The sequence below is a fragment of the Caretta caretta genome, chromosome 24 (genome assembly GCF_965140235.1).
Source record: "Caretta caretta isolate rCarCar2 chromosome 24, rCarCar1.hap1, whole genome shotgun sequence".
NCBI classification, from domain to species: domain Eukaryota; kingdom Metazoa; phylum Chordata; order Testudines; family Cheloniidae; genus Caretta; species Caretta caretta.
Window position 1 is genome coordinate 15437523 of NC_134229.1, and position 21604 is coordinate 15459126.

Here is a 21604-nt window from a genome sequence, read left to right on the forward strand (position 1 = left end):
TGGAATATTTGTTTTGCAGAAATTAAAACAAATTCCATGGGACATGTTAGATGTTTTTAATGGGAAATATTGAATTTTTTGGGGGGGACTGTTTCCAGAATGAAATTTAAAAATTTTTGTTTCACAGGAAATTTCAATTTTTTAATTTTTTTCATGACAATTTGACTTTCCTGTGGGGCAAAATCCCGGGGTTTATAGATTAATTAGAAATAAGAGCTGCCACATAGGGTTCAACCAAGGGTCCATCTAGCTCGATATCTTTACTCCATCAGAGGCCCATACCACAGCTTCAGGGGCAGAACACAGCATAGGGCAATTTTGGAGTGAGACATCCCTCCTTCCCTCCCCGTTTCTGGCAGTCAGAGGTTTAGGGTTGCCCAGAGCCCAGGGTTGCATCCCTGGCCATCTCGGCTAATAGCCAAAGAACTTACCCAGGTCTTTTTTGAGCTCAGCTACACGAGCTGCAACCACAGTGGCAAGGAGTTCCACCCGTTAACAGACTCATTAACTCCACTTTTATCCCGCAGGGTGCCCCAACTTGCTCGATGTTTGGACTCCCCCCACCTCAGCAGCTCAGGGGCTGCACCCAGCCCTCATTACCCTTGCAGCCACCTGACCTCATCAGCCCTGAGGGGGAGGAGGGGTGGTGCCCCACACCGAGCCCCTGCCCTGGGGTAGCACACGGTGCGCACGGACGTTTGCACACACTCCCTGCGGCCGCTCGGGGTGGCTGCGCGCATGCGCCGGCGGCGGAGACTACATTTCCCGTGGTGCCTCCTGCAGGCGGGGGGGGGTTGAGCGAAGCTGTTGTGCGCATGCGCAGAGGTGGCTCTTCCGGAGCGGGGCTGCGCGTGCGCGGGTAGATCTGCTGGCAGCGCGGCGGCTGGCGGCGCCGGTGGGGCAGCATGAGGCCGGGTGAGCGCGGGCGGCCCACGTGGGCGGCCGTGGGGGTCTCGGTGTCCCCGCAGAGGGGGCCGGTAGGGGGGCTCGTGAAGGGTGGTGGTCAGTGGGGGGGAATCACGTGGCGTGGGGGGGTTTGGGGGGGGTCACTGTCCCTGGGGGTTGGGGGATGTTTGGGGGGTACCGCGGGGGTCGTGTCTCCGAGGGGGAGGGGAGCGGCCGGGGGGGCGCTGGAGAGATGCCGGGAGGCAGGGCGGCTGTGGAATGGCAGGTGGGTGGGATGGGGTCAGTGGGGTGTTGGGGTGGGAGCCCCGTGTCCTGGGGGGGGCGTACCCCTGGGAAGGGCGGTGATGGGGGGGAGCAATGGTGGGGAGCGGTGTTTGGCTGCAGGCCGATCTCTGTCCCCCCTCCCCCCCCGGTTTTGGAGGTGTGGGGGGGTGCTGGCGGGGGGGCCGTATTGGGGTGCTGTCTGTAACTCTCTCTCCTGGTTACAGGTTTCAGCCCCCGCGGGGGGCGCGGAGGAGGCCGAGGGGGCTTCCGGGGAGGCCGAGGTAAGTGCCCCGTGTGCCCTTGTGGCATCACTTAAGCAGGGGGGAACTTTGTGGTCAGGGAGGAGTGCCTGACTGGGGAACATTGGCTCAGGGTGGACACTGACTGCACGGACAGAGTGCATCCTACCCCAGCTCCATCGGGGTGCCCTGGCCAAACCCCTGCCTGAGTCATTTCCCCCCTTGCGATCTCAGGGGGACGCTGGTCCCCTTCACATCCCGTCCCAAAGAGTGCAGATGCTGGGCCCTTCCCCTTTCCGCGCAGGGTGGGGGCGCTGGTGCAGAGGGACATTCCTGTTACTCCATCTCCTCTCTCCCTTGTAGGTGGTGGGTTTAAATCTCCTGGCGGAAGCAATGGAGGCTTCCGAGGAGGAAGAGGAGGAGGCGGTGGTTTCCGAGGAAGAGGCGGGCCAGGCTGGGGCGGCCGTGGAGGTGGAAGTGGAGGTGGAAGTCGGGGCGGCCGAGGAGGGTTTAAAGGAGGCAAGAAGGTGACGGTGGAACCCCATAGGCATGAAGGTAACCAGCCAGGCAGTGGGTGCTGGAGTGGCATGGGACGCAGCAGTTTTGCCTCCCCGGAGCAGTGGGGGCTGTGTGGCCAAGGTGGTCTGTCCAAACGGGAGCGGGGTGGCACTGGGGTTCTTGACCAGATGCTGGGTCGTGCTTAATTGGGGCACAGCTGGGGCTGAGCACTGTCCAGCGTTTCCGATATTACTATTGGGAGGTTGTACAGCTGATCCATGGCTTGGCTGCCCAGCTGAGATCCCCTCATGATTCTCAGGAGTGTTCGACTACTTCCCGTAGCTGGACATGTTCTCCCAGCTCAGGGAGGGGGCTCCCCCTGCTCTGATGGCTTCCCATCTTTTTCTCCCCACCCCAGGTGTCTTCATCTGCAGGGGGAAGGAAGATGCGCTCGTGACGAAGAATCTGGTGCCAGGCGAGTCTGTGTACGGGGAGAAGAGGATCTCAGTGGAGGTAGGTGGCCTTGCTGGGCGGTGGTTGGGAGAGGTTCAGGGAAGCACTGGCTACGCCAGGACTTGGGGGTGGGATGGTTCCAGCCTGCCTGGGCAGCTCCAGTGTGACCGGAGCTGGTGCTGTCATAGGAGGGAGGGCGTTGGGGGGTGGGGGAGGATGCAGCTATTGAGCATGCTTACAGCCAGCTGGAAGCCCCCCAGCTCCGCTCTGATCCCACTGCTCTCTCTGCAGGACGGTGAGCTGAAGGTGGAGTACCGTGCCTGGAACCCCTTCCGCTCCAAGCTGGCGGCGGCCATTCTGGGCGGCATCGATCAAATCCACATCAAGCCGGGAACCAAGGTCCTGTACCTGGGAGCTGCCTCTGGGACCACGGTCTCGCACGTTTCTGACATTGTGGGGCCGGTAAGGAGCCTTTCCCTCCGGAGCCACTGCTGGGCCCGGGTCTGTAACGGGGCGGGGAGGAGGACATCTAGAGGGTCTGACTCAGCTGTGCTGAAAGAGGACAGTGCCTGGTTGCCTTGCAGTGGCGGCGTAGGGTGGCAGGGAGAATGGGAAGAGAGGCTGCTCCGCTCTTGCGGGAGATGGCTGACCTTGGCTCTTTGCTGCACGCAGGAAGGTCTGGTGTACGCCGTGGAGTTCTCCCATCGCTCGGGCCGTGACCTCATCAATGTGGCGAAGAAACGCACCAACATTATCCCCGTCATCGAGGACGCACGGCACCCGCACAAGTACCGCATGCTGATCGGTGAGGGCTGCGGGGCCCCGGGCTTCCCTGGCAGGGGGGCAGGCTACAGAATTAGGGTCCCCCGTCACACACAGGATCCAGTAACTCCCCACCCCTGCTGATAGAAATGGCTTTCTCAGCAAGCGGGGACTACAGAGTGAGATCCGTCCCATCATGCCCAGGGTCCTGTAACCCCCACAGAATGGCTTCCCCAGCTGTGGGGGGAGCTACCAAGAGAGGTTCTCTGCCATGCACAGAGGCTGGGCTGATGCTTCCCACTTGCACCGGGGGACAATGGGGTTCCCTCTCCCCAGCCACTGTCTTGGGTGTCTTCTGAGCAGCAGGCTCATGCTTGGGCTGGATTGCGGTACATTGAGGGGATGGGCCTGGGTCCATCCCCTGGCTGGGGGGATAGCAGAGGCAGACATCTAAACCACCCTCTTCTCCCTGCAGGGATGGTGGACGTGATCTTTGCTGACGTGGCCCAGCCTGACCAGTCGCGTATTGTGGCCCTAAACGCTCACAACTTCCTGAAGAATGGAGGGCACTTCGTCATCTCCATCAAGGTAACGGCAATGGGGCCTGGCTGCTGCCCCTCCCAATGCCCTGGTGTGGGACCCGTGGGCTGTCTAATATTTGGGCTCCATGGGGAGCTTCCTGGTCACTTGTTGCTAGTTATTCCAGTAGTCCCCAAGGATCAGGGGGGTTTGGTGTGCAAGGTGCTGCACAAGCTCAGGGTAACTCCCCTGTGCTGCAGTCCCGTGCATTGGGACCTTTTGGGGCGTCCTGTAGGCCGTCTCCTCTGGCCCATGCTGGATCCCCTGGGCTGCAGGCACCGTATGCAGGCGTTGTCTCTTGTGGAGGTCTGCTGGATCTCCTGGGCCAGAGCTGGTCCCTCCAAGCCCTTGACTGTAGGCTCCTCTGTGTCCCTGGAGGAGGGGGCTCAGCTGTGGGGCAGGTTCAGGGATGGCAGGAAGGTAACTTTTGGCATTGGGAGGGGATACCCAGTGACAGGATCGCTCACAGAGGAGGGGAAAGCTGCTTAGCTGCTCACTGCTTCCTTCTAGGCCAACTGCATCGACTCCACAGCTGCGCCCGAGGCCGTCTTTGCCTCCGAGGTGAAGAAGATGCAGCAGGAGAACATGAAACCCCAAGAGCAGCTGACGCTGGAACCCTATGAGCGAGACCATGCTGTGGTGGTGGGGATTTACAGGTACAGCTGCGCGATGTGAGAGGTGGGGTTGGGGAGGAGAGAATGTTTGGGTTTGCCCAGCAGAGGGATTGGGGGTATCCATGTACCCCCTAATGGGAACGTGCATGCAGGTGTGGTGGGTAAAGGCTTGCCCTGTGAGGCTGGGAGGCATCTCTACTTGGAGGGTGGATCTAACCCTTGTCTTTCTCTTCCAGACCTGCCCCCAAACAGAAGAAGTAGTGTCTCCTTGAAGCTCCTTGTCACTGGGCCCCCAGGCCGGATCCCTTCGTCTGCTGGCATGGGGCCTGGGTGTGGGGTTGTCTCGCTGCCCACCCTCCCTCTCCCCCGGGACTCATTTCTATTCTGCTTTGTGGCTTTTTTTTTTCCAAGATGTATTTTTATTAAAATATGGGAAAATGGTAGTGGCAGGTTTGTGTGTGCTAGGCAGGCAGTTCACACGCATGAATAGTGACCCTGTCTTCAGTGGCTTCCGCTTGGGCCATTTGCCCTACTCCCCCCCCCCCAACCCTGAGGGTGACTGTTGGGCTGGGGAAGCTCAGTGCCTGCTGGGGATGGGTTGGGGTTTGGCCTGGTGGGGAAGGGACTCCCCCCAGCCCTGGGGGGAGTGTCTCTGGAGGAAGACAGGGGCCTGTTCCTTGATTTTTCCAAAGCGGGGGAAGGAGTTTGTCAAGGTATCTGGAAAGGGTAGGGTTGCCAACCCTCCTGGTTTCACCGGGAGTCTCCAAGAATCAGGCTTGATCTCCGGGAGGCTACTGAAGCCAATTTGGAAGATTTTAGGCTGCTAAGAGTCTGGCTGCCCAGCTGGGCTGAGGCAGGCTCTCTGGCTCCATGCTGCTCCCGGAAGTGGTGGCGTGTCCCTACAAGCCCTAGGCCAGTGGTTTTCAAACTGTGGGTCTGGGTTGTGGAATGTAAGGCATTGGGTCACAGCGGCTCTGGTCAGCACCACCGACCGGGCCATTAAAAGTCTTGTCGGTGGTGCTGCTGCCTGGCTAAGGCAGGCTAGTCCTTAGCTGTTCTGACATCGTGCTGCGCCCTGGAAGCGGCCAGCAGTGGGTCTGGCTTCTAGGCAGGGGGGCCATGGGGCTCTGTCTGCTACCCCGGCCCCAAGGACCAGCCAGTGGGAGCTGGGGGGAGGCAATGCCTATGGGCGAGAGCTACGTGGAGCCGCTTGTGTGCCTCTGCCTAGGTAGCAGCAGGTTCTGAGGCGCAGTGCGATAGGCGGTGCTAGGACAAGCAGGAAGCCTGCTTTAGCATCCCACTGTGCTGCTGACTGGGAGCCACCTGAGGTAAGCCTGTGCCCCCAGCCCGGAGCCCCTTCCTGCACTCCAAACCCCTCAGCCCCACCCCAAAGCCTGCATCTCCAGCTCAGAGCGGTGACCCCCTGCCCCGGCCCAGAGCTCCCTCCCAAACCCCTCATCCCCAACTCTGTTGGGTTGCAGGCATCAACAAATTTCTTCAATGGGGTTGCCAGAGAAAAAGTTTGAAAACCCTTGCTCTAGGTGCATGGGGGGTGAGGGGATCTCTGCACCCTGCCCCGAGTGCCCCATCAGCTCCCATGGGTCGGGAATGGGGAACGGGGGCCGCTGGGAGCTGCGGGGGCGGTGTCTGCAGGCAGGGGCAGAGCTGCCTGCACCTAGGAGCTGATGCTGGCTACGTTGATGCTTGCGGCAGCCACCTGCACGGAGCCTGCCCCCTGAACCCCCTCCTGCACCCCAAGCCCCTGCCCTACTCCCCTCCTGCAGCCAAACTCCCTTCCAGAGCCCGCCCCCCAGGCCCCTGCCCCAGGCTCCGCTTGGAGCCCCGTGGCCCCCGGCCAGAGCCTGCCCCCAGCCCGCTGAAAGTCCGTGAGGGTGGGGGCGAGTGACTGAGGGAAGGGGGCTGGAGGGAGTGGGGGCGTGGCCCAGAGAAGGGGCGTGGCAAGGCTGTGGGCGGGGCGGAGGGGGCGGGGCAAGGGTTGGGACAGTTGGCAACCCGGGGGGGGGGACGGAGGGAGGGAGGGCTCCGGCCCTGGGCGATCCCCAAGGGTGGGGGGGGGCAGGTAGCCGGCCGCGTTAAGGGGAGGAATTGGGCCGGGGCCAGCGGGGGGAGGTCACCGAGGGGCGGGGCCTAGTCTGGTCCGAATGGGCGGGAGCCTCGTGCGGAGGAGGAAACGCCCTGGCCCAGCCCCCTCCGAACGGCGAGGGTAGAAGCCCTTCAGAGAAGGGGTGGGGCTGCCCAAGGACTCCCCTGATTGGATGGGGGTGCGCACGCGCAGTTCGTGGCTTCCCCGCCGGCGCCTGTGGCTTGCGTTCGGGAGAGGGAAAGGTCACGTGCTGGCGCGTGCCCTGTGCGGGGGGGGGGAAAAGGGGGAAGCGCCTGCGCACCGTCAGGAGCGGTCACGTGGTACTTCAGCGCCAATGAGGTGGGACCGTCGGCGATAATTTATGACACCATCAAGCGGCTCCTCAGTCACTTGTCAGGGCTATTCCGCCGCGCATTTCGCCCCATTGATTTTGGTCACGCGCCCCTTCCGTAACACGCGTGCGTAGATTCGTTCTGGTCAGTCTCATCACGTGGGCTGCCGGCCGCGCGCCTGCGCACGCTCCGCTGGCTGGCCCGGATCACGTGGGCGGCCGGCGCGGCGCATGCGCGGTGCCCCGGCGGCGGCGGCGGTTTGTTGTGGTCGCCATTTTTTGTTGCATTACTGGGAAATCCCGGGGCGCGCGCAGGAGCCGCCCGACCGGACCGGGACCCGCCGCCGGGGGGCGCCGCCCGCAGCGGGACGGGACCGGGACCCGCCTCCGCCCGCGCCGGGCCGGCCCGCCCGAGACCCTCCGCCAGGGCCGCTGCCGCAGGTGAGACCGGCCGCGACCCCCCTCCCCGGGACCGGCCCCGACCCTGACCCTGGGACCGGCGCAGTCCCGGATCGTCTGCCCCGCCCAGCTCAGACCGGCCCCTCCCCGCCCGGGACCCGCCCCATCCCCTCTCCCCGCCCCCGGGATCGGAACCGGCTCCGGGACCCGACCTCGCACGGGACGGGCCCTCCCCCTGCCTCTGGGACCCGTCTCGGCCCCTCCCGCGTCCTCCTGGGATCTGACCCGGTGCCCCCGCCCCCGAGATCCGACCGGGCCTCTCGCCGCCCGGGACCAGCTTCCTCCCTCCCTCCCCTCCCCGTGACCGGCCTGTGCCCCCGTGCCTGGCATCTCCAACGTCCTCCTTTCTTCGGCTGGGATCCTCGCCTATCCCGCCCATCCCTCTTCTCACTAGGGCAGTTGCCCCCAGGAACCCCAACGGGAAACTGCCCCCCCGGATGATTTCTTCTCTGCATGTCCCCACCCCGAATCTCCCTTTCCTGCCAGGGCGGCTGCCACAGGGAGATAGGCCTGGCACCAGCCCTTGGCTGGAGACCTGCTTCCCAGACCGCCATACTAAAATCCTCTTCCCCCCTGTACCCCTGCCTGGCCCAGAATCGATTCTTTCCCCTGGTCCTGCCAGAAACCCCAGCTATCTGCTAGGGCCACTGCCATGGGTGGGCCCACCTCCACCCCCAATTCCCCACCTGTCCTGCTACCCTCCCCTGGCAGGGACGCTGCCACAGGTGAGACCAGCCAGGGTCCCTGCTCCCTGCCTGGAGCTTCATCTGTCTGGAACCAGTCTGCTGTACCTAGCATAGATCCCCTCCTCCTGGGAAATGACTCCTTCCTCTTGCCCCGTTGTATGTACCGTGGATGTTGCACTTGAAAGCCTTGCCTGCCCTGAAACTACCCTTCTGTACCCGGTCTGGATCTTCCCTCCTGGGAGCTGACACCCCAAGATCTAACTTTCCTCTGAAACTGATCCATCCGTGACCTGCTCTACCTGCCCTGGAACCCACCATAAAGAAAGTGAGCCCTTGCATCTTGCCTCAGAGCCCCTGGCCCCCTGTATTTGTAACCGGCCCTGGATCCCATCAGCCAGGAAGCGACGCTCTGTTGCCCCACTAGAATCATAGAATATCAGGGTTGGAAGGGACCTCAGGAGGTCATCTAGCCCAACCCCCTGCTCAAAGCAGGACCTGCCCTGGAACTCACTGTCCAGAAAGTAACTTCCCCTTCTCCATAGCCCTCTGCCTGCTGTAGCTGCTCCTGAATCGGCCACTTGGCAACCCCCCATGACCTCTGGGAACACCCTGTACTTCACCCGGGAACTCTAGCCCCACCTCCTTTCACAAAGCATTGTTCTCACTGAATGTCAACTGAAAAATCCCCTATGGGAATTCCACCCCCAAACACCTGCCTGGAACTGTCTTGCCCACACCCGGGAGCCACCTGGGATATCTACCCATTGCAGTGCCCTGCTCCCCCCCCCCCCCAAATATTTCCCTGCACATGCCCCATGAGAACCTTGATCCCACATGGGTATCCCTGATGTCTGGACCCTGTGAACCCTGTTACATTTGTCACCCCACAAAAGCACATGGAAACTCCTTTCTCTTCTGGTACTGCCTGGAAACTGCCCCCTCCTTCCTCTCCACTGGTACCACTTGAAAGCTCTATCCTGATGCTATCTGTGGACCCTCAATTTTTCCCCCCTTAGGTACCATCACTATGTTTCCCTCCCCTTCTGTTTGGGTGGCTCTTTTGATCTTCTGTGGCACCCCTGAGAAATCTGCTCCTACATGCTGCTTAGGGCCTTGTCCCAATCCATGCCCCCCCTCACCCCAAAACTGTGCAGCCCATTCCTGTTCCACTCCAAGGAACCTGGCCCCCTTCCCACTTCTGGGAACCTGGAATCCCTTTCATCTCACTTCCCTATCTAATCCTAACAACACTTTACTGCCATGGCCCTACACCATCCCAGGTATCACCCCCTAGCCCTACCTGCCCCACTTTCACTCTCTCCCCGAGCTTTGAGAGGTGATGGGGTGATCTTGGTCTGGGTGGAGTTTTTGCAATTGGGGTGTGTGTGTCTGGGGTGAGGTCTGCACTCTATAGGGGTATCTGTATCTGTGCAGGGGGGCTTGCGCCTGATGCTTTGTGGGGATATTTGCATTGGAGTGCTGCAGATCTGGGATGGAGTGAATCCGAGTTTGAACAGGGACTGTGTGGTATGGATCTAGGATGAGGGGGTCTGGGAAGGGCTGGTGCAGGTCTGGGATGGAGGGGATCCGGTTTGGACAGGGCCAGTGTGATGGAGGGATCTGTACGGAGGGGCGTAGCTGCAGCATTTTAAGTATAGTCGTGCCCTCGGTTTCCCTTATTGAGGGCAAGTCTACGCTACAAAATTAAGTCGACCTAAGTTATGTCCATGTACAGCCATTGCAGTAATTGAATCGGTTTTCTGTGTCGACACTATGCGTCTTGTGTTGGCGGTGTGTGTCCTCACTAGATGCACTTGCATCGATTTAACTGCCAGTGTGGGGCATTGCTGGATGGTTTCTGAAAGGCAGCAACATTACATGTAAGCAATGCCACCTCTACCTAACTAAATTGACCTAAGCGCTACTCCTCTTGCGGAGGTGGAGATGAGTCGGTGTAGTGGGCGAGTTACGTTGGTGGGAGCTACATTTTAGTGTAGACACTTAACAGAGTTAGTTCGACGTAAGCTGCCTTCTGTCAACCTAACTCTAATGTAGACCAGGCTTGATTGTCTGTGCAGTCACACACCAGCCAGTTCTCCAGTTGTCCATAGAGTCTCCCAGTAGAGATGAGTGGTGAAGACCCATTTTCCAGAGTCAAACAGAAATATGGTTGTGGGGGTGGTGGACCCCATTCCAGCTGCACAGATGCTGGAAGAGGTTGCGGCCATTCGTGCTTTTTGCAGGGCATCTTTACATGCACATATGAGTGCAGTCATTCCGGTTTGTTTCCTAGCAGAGTTTGGAGAGTGTTGCTCCCAGGGGAGTGGGGAGAGCAAAAGACTGTGTTTGGTCATTCTGATCCGTCTGGGCTCCTTGACTCTGGGGTGCTGCCTGTGGGAGGGCAGCCGTGTGGATTTGGAGTTCTGGCACCACTGGAGGGCCTTCGTCTCGCGGCTGGTCTCTGGCCTAAGGGTGTCTCCCTTCCCCGGGGTCTGCTGGGTTTGCCATTGTTCTGGTGGACTGATCAGGTCTTAGCTACTCCAGAACTTGTGGCCTTGACGTAAGCTTGAGTGTTAATTTCCCTCGCCTCCTCATGGGCCAGCCCCTTGTGAGTTTCTCTCTTCCCCCTGCCCCACTCCCTGTGCCTGTCCTCTGCCATTTCCTCTCCTCCCCCTCCCACCCAGAGGGTCTGTCCCCATCTCTCCTAGGGTTCCCACAGTGGGCTCGCCTCTATCTCCTCACTGTCTCCCTTTCCGTGTTTCCTTGGTAGTAGAAGAAAGGGACTCCTGGAACAACAGTGGCTGTCTGTTTGTTCGTGTTAAGGCTTAGTTGGAAGGGGATTTTTCTGTCTCAGTGGGGGAATTGGCAGTCAGGGGCTCTCCTGGCTTAATGATTGGGGAGTTCCTAGAGTCGCCAGCTCTGAGGGGACAGCCATCCCAGTTCTTAGAGCACTAGCCGAGGACTTGGGAGACCCAGGTTCAGTTCCCTGCTCCACCCCAGTCTCCCTACGTGGCTTTGGGCAAGTCATTTAGCTGTGTTGTGCCTCAGTTTCCCCATCTGTATCAGGTGGATAATGGCCTCCTGCAGCATTAAAGAGTGTGAGGCACTCAGATTCTGTTGTGGTGCGAGCCATGTAAGTACATAAGATAGAGAGAGACCCCTTCAAAGTGCTGTAGATTAGCCACATGGACAACCCATACTGTGTTGTTTGGTAGCGCCCTGAGCCACGGCCCCATCCTGCTCTGGCTGGAGTGGAGCCCGTCTCTGAGAGTGCCAGTGCCGTTGGCTGGGCCAGGAGGAGGTGGTGGTGGGTGTCTGAACCCATCCCAGATGGCAGATGCATGCTGGGGCCACCCAAAGCATTTTAACTCTGCCCACATGGGCTGCCCTGGGAGAACCATGTCTGTCCATCACGGAGGGGGTAATGCTTCCAAGTGAAATGAGCCTGTGTGATGGATGGGTGCCCAGGAACTGATTGGAAGCCGTTTGGGGCAGGGACTCTCCGCTGAATCTGTGTCTGTACAGCACCTAGCACAAGGAAGATCTGGTTCATGACTGGGGCAGTTAGACCCTACCATAATTCACTTAAACCCTACCGTAATACACCTAACAAAACAATAACATACAGCTCCTGGCCCAGTGGTGTCCTAGCCTGTTAGTAGGGCTCTTAGGTGTATTACAGTACCAGCTAATAAATAATGTGCCGCACCCAGCACAGTGAGGTCCTGGCCCATGACTGGGGGCTCCCAAGCACTGCTGTAGTGCACCTAATAAATACTAATATACAGCATCTAGCGCAGTGGGAGCCTTGTCTGTGCTGGGGGTTCCTAGGCACTACCCTAATATACCCAATAATAACGTACAGCACCTAGCACAGTGGGAGCCTTGTCCATGCTGGGGGTTTGTAGGCATAGACACTACCATAATACACCTAATAAATAATAATACACAGTGCCTAGCACAGTGGGGCCTGGACTGTGACTTGGCCTTCTAGGGCTACCACAATAATAAGTGCAGTGCTGAACCAGGAAAGGATCCTGCCTCCTAACCCTCAGGGAGGGAGGTTTATGTCCCAAAACAGCAGATTTTATATCCCTCATTTTTAAAAAATCCCATGTAATATAATGCTGATGTTTTAATTATTCATCCCCATTCCTAATCCCTTTCTCAGTCCTGGCCCAGTTCTTGTGGCGGTGAGTTCTGCAGGTGAACAGCGTTGTGTGTACAAAAACAACTTTTCCTTTAATTGGGTTGCTGTATCTTTTGCCACTCCAGCAATAATATGAAGAATCCACACAGGCCCGGCTGGGTCTCAAATAACCCTGGTTATTAAACACACACACACTTGCAAAGCCTATCTCACATATGTACTGCTGCTCTGGCTGGCTTCTGGCATGCAACACGGTGAGCACCGCTAGAAGGCTCACAAACTACTTAAAGAGTCACTACATGGTTTTAAAGCAGTTGCCTTTTAACCAGATTGGTTGTGTGAAAGGTGAAGGGGGGTGTACCCACTCTTTATACCGCTCTGGTGCGTATCTCTAACCTTCTCTCATAAATCTTTGCTCCTGGACACACCTGTCATTCTAGTTTTATACTGCAGCCCATCATCATGGTACCTGAGCACCTTCTGCAAAATTAATAGCAATAGTATGTTCTCTTCTGATGGCCCCAGCCCTCTGAGCAGGTGGTTTGGAGGAGTCAGCCACGGTGACCCCTGGAGCTGTTCCCTCACCCAGTTACTTTTGATTTATGAGGCGGGTAAAAGTTTCTGGTGGTGCTCAGTTTCAGATGGGGGCAGAGTTAAGGTGCCCTGCCTGCCCCGACAGTGTGTGTGGAGGCCGCCACCCTGGGGGGTTGAACTGGGGACCTCCAGAACTAGAAGCATGAGCAGCTAGAGCAGAGCTAGAGCCAGGGCTCCTTAGGTTTTTGCAGACTTGGCTTCTCTGTGGATTGAGTGCAGAGACGGAGCTGTAATACCCACTCACCAGTGGGCATTTCTGAATCTTCCAGCAGCTTGAGGCTTTCTCTAAAGTGCAGCCTTGACTGGGAACTTGTAGGCTTCCTGCTGTGTGAGTTAGATATGCCCTGGCACTGAGACTTCGTGGCCTGAGACATGGTGGCAGGAGAGGGGGCTGACCGTGCCAGAGACTCTTGCTTCATGATCCTTTTTCCTGGGAAGAGACTAGGGCCTAGAACTGCCCACGGAGCCGGGACAGCACAACGACCATATCCTGTAAAGTGAGCGAGTGGCTGAGTTCTGCGCTTCTGAGTGCCCTGCAGCGCTGGGCGCGCAGACCTGGAGGTGGCAGGCGCCTGGGGTGCCATAGCAAGGCCCTGCCCTGGTTGTGAACATGTGGGAATGGCTGGGGATCCCCAGAATGGATCATGTGGTGGTGGGAGCTGGATTGCACCCCACCCCCTCCGGTGTGACGTGTGAGTGATGGGGGCACTTGAGGGAAGTTGGGCAGTGCCAACCCCAGGCTCCAGGGCTGCCCTGTGTGAACTGCTTCATGGTGGCATGTGGGAGGGAGAGGTGGTGCTGTCATCCTGTGCCTCACCCCCACTGCTCTTCCCTGCTTGTGCCTGGGTGGCGCTGCGCTCCCGGAGGAGCGGGCACTGCCTTGATCCCTCCGTGGCGCAGTGCCAACGGCCCCGGCCCCGCTGTCTCTGGGGCAGCCGGCTGAGTGGGGAGCGGGTTATTTATAGCCCTGTGTTCCTGGAAGGAGATCTGGCTCTTCCCAGGCGGGTATTTTTGGAGCCTCTCTGTCCTGCTCCTGTTTCACGCTTTGTTTGGGCATAATCGTCCCCGCTGCATCCCAGAGAGCCTAGCAACACGGGCTGCTTCCCCATTGGCTCCCGGGGATTCTGGCTGGCCAATGGGGAGCCTGTTGCCATGGCAGAGGACTGTTGCACGGAGGCAACTCAGAGGCAGGCGTTCCCTAGATCTGCTGTCAGGGCATCCGGGTTGCAGCCGCCTGGTTCCAGCAAGTGGCAGGTGTCCCTCAAGCTTGGGCTGCAGGGGCCCAGAGTGGGGATCTGCTCTTTGGGCAGTGGGGCTTGATCACGCTCCTAAGTGCCCATCCTGCCCTGCCAATGGCCAGGTTTTACTTCGCAGCCTCTGGCCTAGAAGCAAAGTGCAGACATGGCCCTTTGCCAGGAGATCCAGGCACTGTGCCTTGCCAGTGTGGGTTGAAGTGCCTTGCAAGAGACACACAGTAAAACTGTCCTTTTCTCCTCCTGTCCTGGGTCACAGCTCATCAGAGGATTGCAAATGGTGACAATTACATTTCCACCTTTCCGGTGGACCCCTGACCATGCGTCATTTCCCCCTCATTGCTGCACAGGGGGTATTCAAACTCATGAAATCCCCCCCCGTGTGAGAGGGACTTTTTATATCCTGTGGGGATGCGATTTGTCCTATTATAATTATCCCCCGGTTTCAGGTACTTTCTAATCCAGGGAAATGTCACTGATTCCTGCAGATTCTAAGCTTTCAGGAAAATAGTTTCTAGCCCTTGTGATTGGGAAGTTAAACCTTCCAGTGGTGAAGCTGACAATGCAATGCTGTCTTCCTGCATCTGCAGGCAGACAGCCATGCCCGGGTGCCTCTGCTGCTGCTTATAGCTCTGCCAGGCTGCCACAGAACCAAAGGAGCCAGAATCACCCAGATGGTTGGTCAGCTGTGAAACTGACAAGATTTGGGTCCGTTTCATTCTGCTTATGTTGGCAAAGGTCTGAGCAGCAGCAGAGGCAGGCTGCTCCCATCCTGCAGCCAGAGACTATGGTTTTGGTGGTGATGGGAGCTAATGTATTGGATAACTACTATAGAGGCTGGCATAAATACTCAGACTGTAACCCTGTATGGTGTATGCAGCACCTGGCGTGGTGGGGGCCTGGTCTGTGACTAAGGCAGGACAGATAATTGAGCATTTAAATTGTGATTTGAGGACTTCAGTAACTCCTGCAGAGGTTATGAGTCTGTTACAGGAGTGGGTGGGTGAGGTTCTGTGACCTGCAATGTGCAGGAGGTCAGACTAGATAATCCTGATAGTCCCTTAAAGTTTCTGATATACTCTGTTACAAGCATCAGTAGCCTGGGAGTGCTGCTTGGCCTTCTCTCTTCTCCCTGTGTATCATTTTATCATTTTTCTCCATGGCTCTGGGACCCTCCTGCTCCAGCCGGAGCTCAGAAATCTACAAACCAGTGAAACAGCTGCGCAGCCCAAGCCCTGTGAGCCTGAGTGAGCTGGCGCAGGGCTGGCTGTGGGTTTGTCTTCGCTGTGTAGACATAGCCTTAGCCTCTCTGTCCTTCAGTTTCCCCCCATGTACAAAGGAGGTCATAGTGCTGTCCTACCACGTGTATGTTGTGAGATAAATACATTAAAGATTGTGACGTGCACAGATACAGCGGTGATGAGAGGGAATATAAGCATATAAGATACTTCCCTCCTTGTGCCTCTAAGTGAGCGAGTGGCTGAGTTCTGCGCTCCTGAGTGCCCTGCAGCGCCGGGCGCTCAGACCTGGAGGTGGCAGGCGCCTGGGGTGCCATAGCAAGGCGCTGCCCTGGTTGTGAACATGTGGGAATGGCTGGGGATCCCCAGAATGGATCATGTGGTGGTGGGAGCTGGATTGCACCCCACCCCCTCCGGTGTGACATGTGAGTGATGGGGACACTTGAGGGAAGTTGGGCAGTGCCAACTTCTCTGTGAAAAGGGGATAACGATACTGGTTTGTGAAGTGCGTTGAGGTCTATGGATGGAAAGAGCTAGCTATGAGCTAGGTATCTAGATAGAAAGGGATTAGTCATTGTTGTGACTAACAAGAATAGCCAGAGCTGTTATAATCAATACTGTGACCCTCTAAAACAATCCAAGAGTTCTGGGATATAATCCTCCAACTCAGACCTCTGAGGAGGGAGCTTCCGGAGTCAGGTTATCCCATTCCTGCCAGCAGTGGGGTGTTTCATGCCACTTCCTCTGAAGCACCTGGTGCGGATCGCTTTCTGGAGACAGGATACCAGGTTAGATGGACCCCCTAAGGTCTGACAAGATACCGAACTTGACAGGTCCCCTGGGTCTGATCCAGGCTGGTGGCTTCTGTGGTTTGATCTTTAATCAAACTCCCTTGCAGAGTTTTGATGTTTGTAAAACACCCTCTTTGCATTCAGATAAATAAGCATTGAAAAATGACTCCATTAGAGGTGCAAACCTTGCTCTGTGACTGCTGCCTTACGAGCAGCACATGCTTCTCCACCCATCAGAAGATTGGTACAGAAGATTGACTCCTGTGAATGGGCACTAGAAAATAACTGTGTCTGTCAGCCTGTGCTGACTTTAAACTTTAAAGCTGTTGGACCCACAAATCAAGCCAGGTTTGGGCGGGTCTGTCTCCAGTTTCCTTGAGTGCTCAGTGTTATGCAGTTCAGCCAATACAACCATGGCTGCGTGTAACTTCCCCCACACTGAGGCTGTAATTTTTGCCCATGGCTTAATGTTTAGATCTTGCTGAGGTCCGTAAAGCAAGCCAAGTTTTACAGGACTCTTTGAGCGCACGGTGTTACTTTTGGCTACACGCATCTCCCCCAAGGCTGGGATTTTCAAAGGAGCGATGTGCCTGGTGTAGGCACAGTTTTTGTACTAATTGAACTATTTTGTGTGTGGGGTGGGGGAGTTATTTGCAACTGGTATCATTAGCTGAGTACGGCCCCTAGCATGGATGCGGATATGTTGGTATAAATATGCCTTATAGTGGGGTAGGTATTTCCCCTTTCCCTGCATGAATGGACCTGGACAAATTGGAGAATTGATCTGAAATCAACAAGATGATATTCAATAAAGACAAGTGCAACATACGCCACTTAGGAATTAAAAATCAAATGCACAACTACAAAATGGGGAATACCTTGGGAGGTGGTAATACTGCAGGAAAGGATCTGGGGGTTATAGTGGATCACAGATTGAATATAGGTCAAAACACGATGCCATTGTGAAAAAAGGCTACTGTCATTCGTTCTGGGGTATTTTGACAGAAGTGTTGTATGTGAGATGTGGAAGGTAATTGTCCTACTCTACTTGGCACTGATGAGGCCTCAACTGGAGTACTGTGCCAATTCTGGCTGTAGGACAGATGTGGAAAAGTTGGAAAGAGTCCACAGGAGAGCAACAAAAATGAGCAGTTTAGGAAACCTGACCTCTGAGGAAAGATTAAAATAACTGGGCATGTTTTGTCTTGAGAAGAGAAGACTGAGTAAAACCTGATAACAGTCTTCAAACATGTGAAGGGCTGTTTATAAAGAGGATGGGGGTCAGTTGTTCTGAGTGTCTACTGAAGGCAGGACAAGCAGTAATGGGCTCAATCTGTATTAAGGGAGATTTAGGTTAGGTATTTGGAAAAAATTCCTAACTCTCAGGGGAGTTAAGCTCTGGAATTGGCTTCCAAGGGAGGTTTTGGGAAGCCCCATCATTGGAAGTTTTTAAGAACAGGTTGGACTAACGCCTGTCAGGGATGGTCTAGATTTATTTGGTCCTACTACAGTGCAGGGGGCTGGACTTTGACCTCTCGGAGTTCCTTCCAGCCCCACATTTCTATGATTCCATGAATAGTTGTAGTGATACATGGCACCTTTGTACACCAGTATAATTGCATCCACACTACTATTATTATTTATTACTTGTATTGCCAGAGTGCCTAGGAGCCAGGACCCCATTGTGCTAGGCGCTGGACAAACACTGGACAAAAAGATAGTCCTTGCATCAGGGAGCTGGCAATTTCAATACAGGGAGATTGTACTGCTTTAGCTAGATCAGGATAGTTAAAACGGTGCAGCTTTTTGTGTGTAGACAAGGTGTGAGGCGCGATTCACATTGCCATTCAAATCTTCACTAAATACAGCCGGCTGCAGGGAAGCTATTTCGTGCTTGCCACAGACAGCAGAGTGCGCCAGCCTGCGAGGAAGGATGGGCCAGTGGCTAAGGCTCTTGCCTAGAACTTGGGAGAGTGGGGCTACATTCCCTGCTTCTGCCACTGACTTCCTGGGGGCAAGTCATGTAACCTGTCTGTAAAATGGGGTAACGCTGCCCTTCTTCCCAGGCTGTAAGGATGAATCCAGTGGAGATGGTGAGGTGCTCAGGTACTGCGGTAGCAGGATAGCACGATAGAGAGAGTCATCTGGTCCTGCTTGCCTTCTGTGTTGCATTGATTGTGAGTTCAGTTTTATAATACTTGGGAACTTCCCCCCGAGAGAGCTGGGTGAAGCGAATCTTACGCTTGTACAATAAAGTTATCAAGTCAGGCAGATTAAAGTTTGCTCCTTTTGCTTTTAATTTAGCTCCACTACGTTCCTGTCAGCTTGAATTACCTAATCCCTGTGTTCTAGTATTCTTTTTATGTCACAAGTTTAGATAGGGTTGTATATGTCTGTATCTGACAAAGTAGCAATCTCATTTTCCTTAAGCAAGGCCCTGCAGATGTGCTTTAATAACGAGGTCAGCATGGATTTTTCCAATATACTTACAGACTGCAGCTCTCAGCTATGCTGTTTTAGCTCGCCTTGCTAGCATATACTGTTGGGTGATGCTGTGAATTATTTAGCAGACTCGAAGTGCTTCTGCCTTGCTTTGTTGGCTTGGGAAAAAGGCACTTTTCACTTTGGTTAACTTGCGAAGTCGGACTTGGAGATTGGTTAAAGCCAGGGCTGTCTGAATTGGGTGGAGGCCTTTTGAAAATAGGTTTCAGAAGGCAAATCAGATTCACGAGTCACTAAATCAGCACAGCTCATGTGAGCGCTTAGAACAGCTGCACGCTCTGTGTACACTCCTGGGAAGCTCTTGCTGAGTTAAAATGCTATTTCATCTTCCCCTCATCCCAAACCTGACTCTCAAGCTTGTACTGCCTTGCCCACTGGCAGGGCGTTGGCAATGGACCTGCACCTTGGACCACTGGATCTCAAAGCACTCTCTACTGACTGAGCTAACAGACCCAACTCTGTTAGCTCATGGCCGCTAGCAAGCTCATCCACCTCTAGATGTGGCCCAGTCATCACTAGAGGGGGACATGCCACAGGGTGTGGGGGAGGCTACACAGCCTGGTGGATAGAATCCTGGACTGGGAGATTTGGGTTCTAGTCCCCACTCTGCTGCTGAATGGCCTTGGGCAAGTTGGGTCTCTGTGCCTGGTTTCCCCATCTGTGGGGATAGTTTATAGACCCCAGAACGTGTTGTGAAGCCACTACCGAGCACATGTACAGGGTGACCAGCTTTAGCGCAGGGTGCTCCATTGGCGAAGGAGAAGGCTGATAGTGTGTCTAGCCTGTGTTCCCTGGAGGTACACATGGCTGAGAGACCTCTGTGGACTAGATCCAGTCCCTGGTCTCATGAATCTTTTCCCTTTTGGGCTTATGCTTCCCAGTCTTAGTCTCTCTGGAGAGTAAAATTCTACAGCAGATGATAATCCCTCGCTTTTACAGAGCAGTTACCTTACCTCACTTGTCTGATTCCCTGCCATAGAATCATAGAAATGTGGGGCTGGAAGGGACCTTGAGAGGTCATCAAATCCAGTCCCCTGTGCTGTGTCAGGACCAAGTCAAGTCATCTCTGATGGGGTTTGTCCAACCTGTCTTTTAAAACCTCCAGTGATGGGGATCCTGCAGCCTCCCTTGGAAGCCTGTTCCAGAGCTGAACTCCCCTGAGAGTTAGAAAGTTTTTCCTAATATCTAACGTAAATCTCCCTTGCTGCAGATTAAGCCCATTCTGGCTTGTCCTACCTTTAGTGGGCATGGAGAACAATCCATCTCTGTCCTCTTTGTAACAGTCCTTAACAGCAAAAACAATGAGGAGTCCTTGTGGCACCTGAGAGACTAACAAATTTCTTTGGCCATAAGCTTTCGTGGGCTAAAACCCACTTCATCAGATGCATGGAATGGAACATACAGTAGGGAGGTATAAATACACAGCATATGAAAGGATGGGAGTTGCCTTACCAAGTGGGGGGGAGGGGGGGTCAGTGCTAACGAGCCAGTTCAATTAAGGTGGAAGTGGGCTAGTCTCAACAGTTGACAAGAAGGGGTGGAAATCTCTTTTGTAGTGCTAATGAGGCCAATGTAAACAAGGTGGCCCATTTCAAACAGTTGACAAGAAGGTGTGAGTATCAGCAGGGGGAAATTAGTTTTTGTCGTGACCCATCCACTCCCAGTCTTTATTCAGGCCTAATTTGATGGTGTCCAGTTTGAAAATTAATTCCAGTTCTGCGGTTTCTTGTTGGAGTCTGTTTTTGAAGTTTTTTGGTGAAGAATTGCCACTTTTAAGTCTGTTATTGAGTGTCCAGGGAGACTGAAGTGTTCTCCTACTGTTTTTTGAATGTTTTAATTCCTGATGTCAGATTTGTGTCCATTTATTCTTTTGCATAGAGACTGTCCAGTTTGGCCAATGTACATGGCAGAGGGGCATTGCTGGCACATGATGGCATAGATCACATCGGTAGATGTGCAGGTCAATGAGCCCCTGTTGGTGTGGCTGATGTAATTAGGTCCTATGATGGTGTTCCTTGAATAGATATGCGCTACAAAAGTGATTTCTACCCCTTCTTGTCAACTGTTGAGAATAGCCCACTTCCACCTTAATTTAATTGGCTCGTTAGCACTGACCCCCCCGCCCACCTTGTAAGGGAACTCCCATCCTGGGACCCCACGGTGCTCAGTGCTGTATGTTATTTATTGTCTGCGTCACCATAGCACCTAGGACCTCTTTGCACTAGGTGCTGTATGTTGTTGTTTGTTATCTGCGTTACCGTAGTGCCTAGGACCCCTTTGCGCTAGGTGCTGTACAGAACAAGATACTTCCCATCTGGGTTGCAGGCAGCCAGCGCTGTGCGTGCTTCCCCATGCTCTGAGTTCCTCTCCTAAGCTACTTTGCACCTGCCAGGGTGATGCTCCTCCTGGGGCTGGCGCTTCCCAGCAATGCCTCCTGGAGATTTCAGGTTTCACCCAAAGCAGCCCTGCCAGTGGGGCCCATGCGTGGAGGAGGCCAGGACTCAGAGGGCTGGCCTGGTGTCCGTGCACCGAGTGCCCTAGAGCCAGGCGCCTTGTGTACTCATTGTGGATGTGTCCCTGCTGTAGACTCCAGTTCCTTGGGATGCTGTGGCTGTGGGTTAGTCTGATCAGGACCCTCTGCTGTCTCCCAGTGGGAGTGATTGGGTGTCATTCCCTGGGGCAAATGGGCTTGTGGCTGGGTCATTAGGATGTTCCCAGGAAGCTGATCTAGCCAACAGCACCTGTCATAAAGTCAGCGAGAGATGAGCAGCTGAGCTCTGATGACTTAGTGCAAGGTGGCCACTGCTGGGCCCCGAACAAAAGGGTTTGATGTGGCTGTCACCCCCTTCAGGTGAGGCACTGTCTGCAGCAGCATCACCCGGCCGTTGCCGTTCCCAGCCCCAGCTAAGCCTCCCACAGAGAGCTGTTCTCCTTTCCCAGCCAGCTCCCACCTGAGCTGGGTTCTCTCCTTTCACCCCCTCTCTCCACGCCTGACTCCTGCTACCAGTATAGCGGTAAAACCGCTTGCTAGCCCTTCCCTGGCCAGCGTGAGGTTTGTTCACCCCGTGCTGCCCAGGGAAGGATGGTGACGATTCTATCCCAGTCAGGCAGCTGTTCAGGGCCCTGGGACTAGAGCTTGGTTGGGAGGCACGTAGAGAAGCCCTGTCAAGGGGGATGCTGT

At 55.5% G+C, this 21604-nt stretch overlaps 2 protein-coding genes across 2 annotated transcripts in view; both read left to right on the forward strand.

Moving 5' to 3' along the window:
• Nucleotides 1-828: 828 nt before the first annotated feature.
• On the forward strand, nucleotides 829-4758 carry FBL (fibrillarin). Its single transcript, XM_048828873.2, has 9 exons — nucleotides 829-915; nucleotides 1395-1451; nucleotides 1773-1964; nucleotides 2326-2420; nucleotides 2652-2822; nucleotides 3033-3165; nucleotides 3598-3710; nucleotides 4212-4357; nucleotides 4552-4758. Exons 1-9 carry the CDS (start codon nucleotides 906-908, stop codon nucleotides 4574-4576), a joined length of 942 nt encoding a protein of 313 aa, XP_048684830.2. The 5' UTR covers nucleotides 829-905; the 3' UTR covers nucleotides 4577-4758.
• A 2299-nt stretch (nucleotides 4759-7057) lies between these two features.
• LOC125626149 (dual specificity tyrosine-phosphorylation-regulated kinase 1B-like) overlaps nucleotides 7058-21604 on the forward strand; it is a 30552-nt gene continuing 16005 nt past the window's right edge. Inside the window, exon 1 of the mRNA XM_048828840.2 lies at nucleotides 7058-7191. The gene's annotated coding sequence lies outside the window, so the exon portion shown is untranslated. The remainder of the gene's footprint in view (nucleotides 7192-21604) is intronic.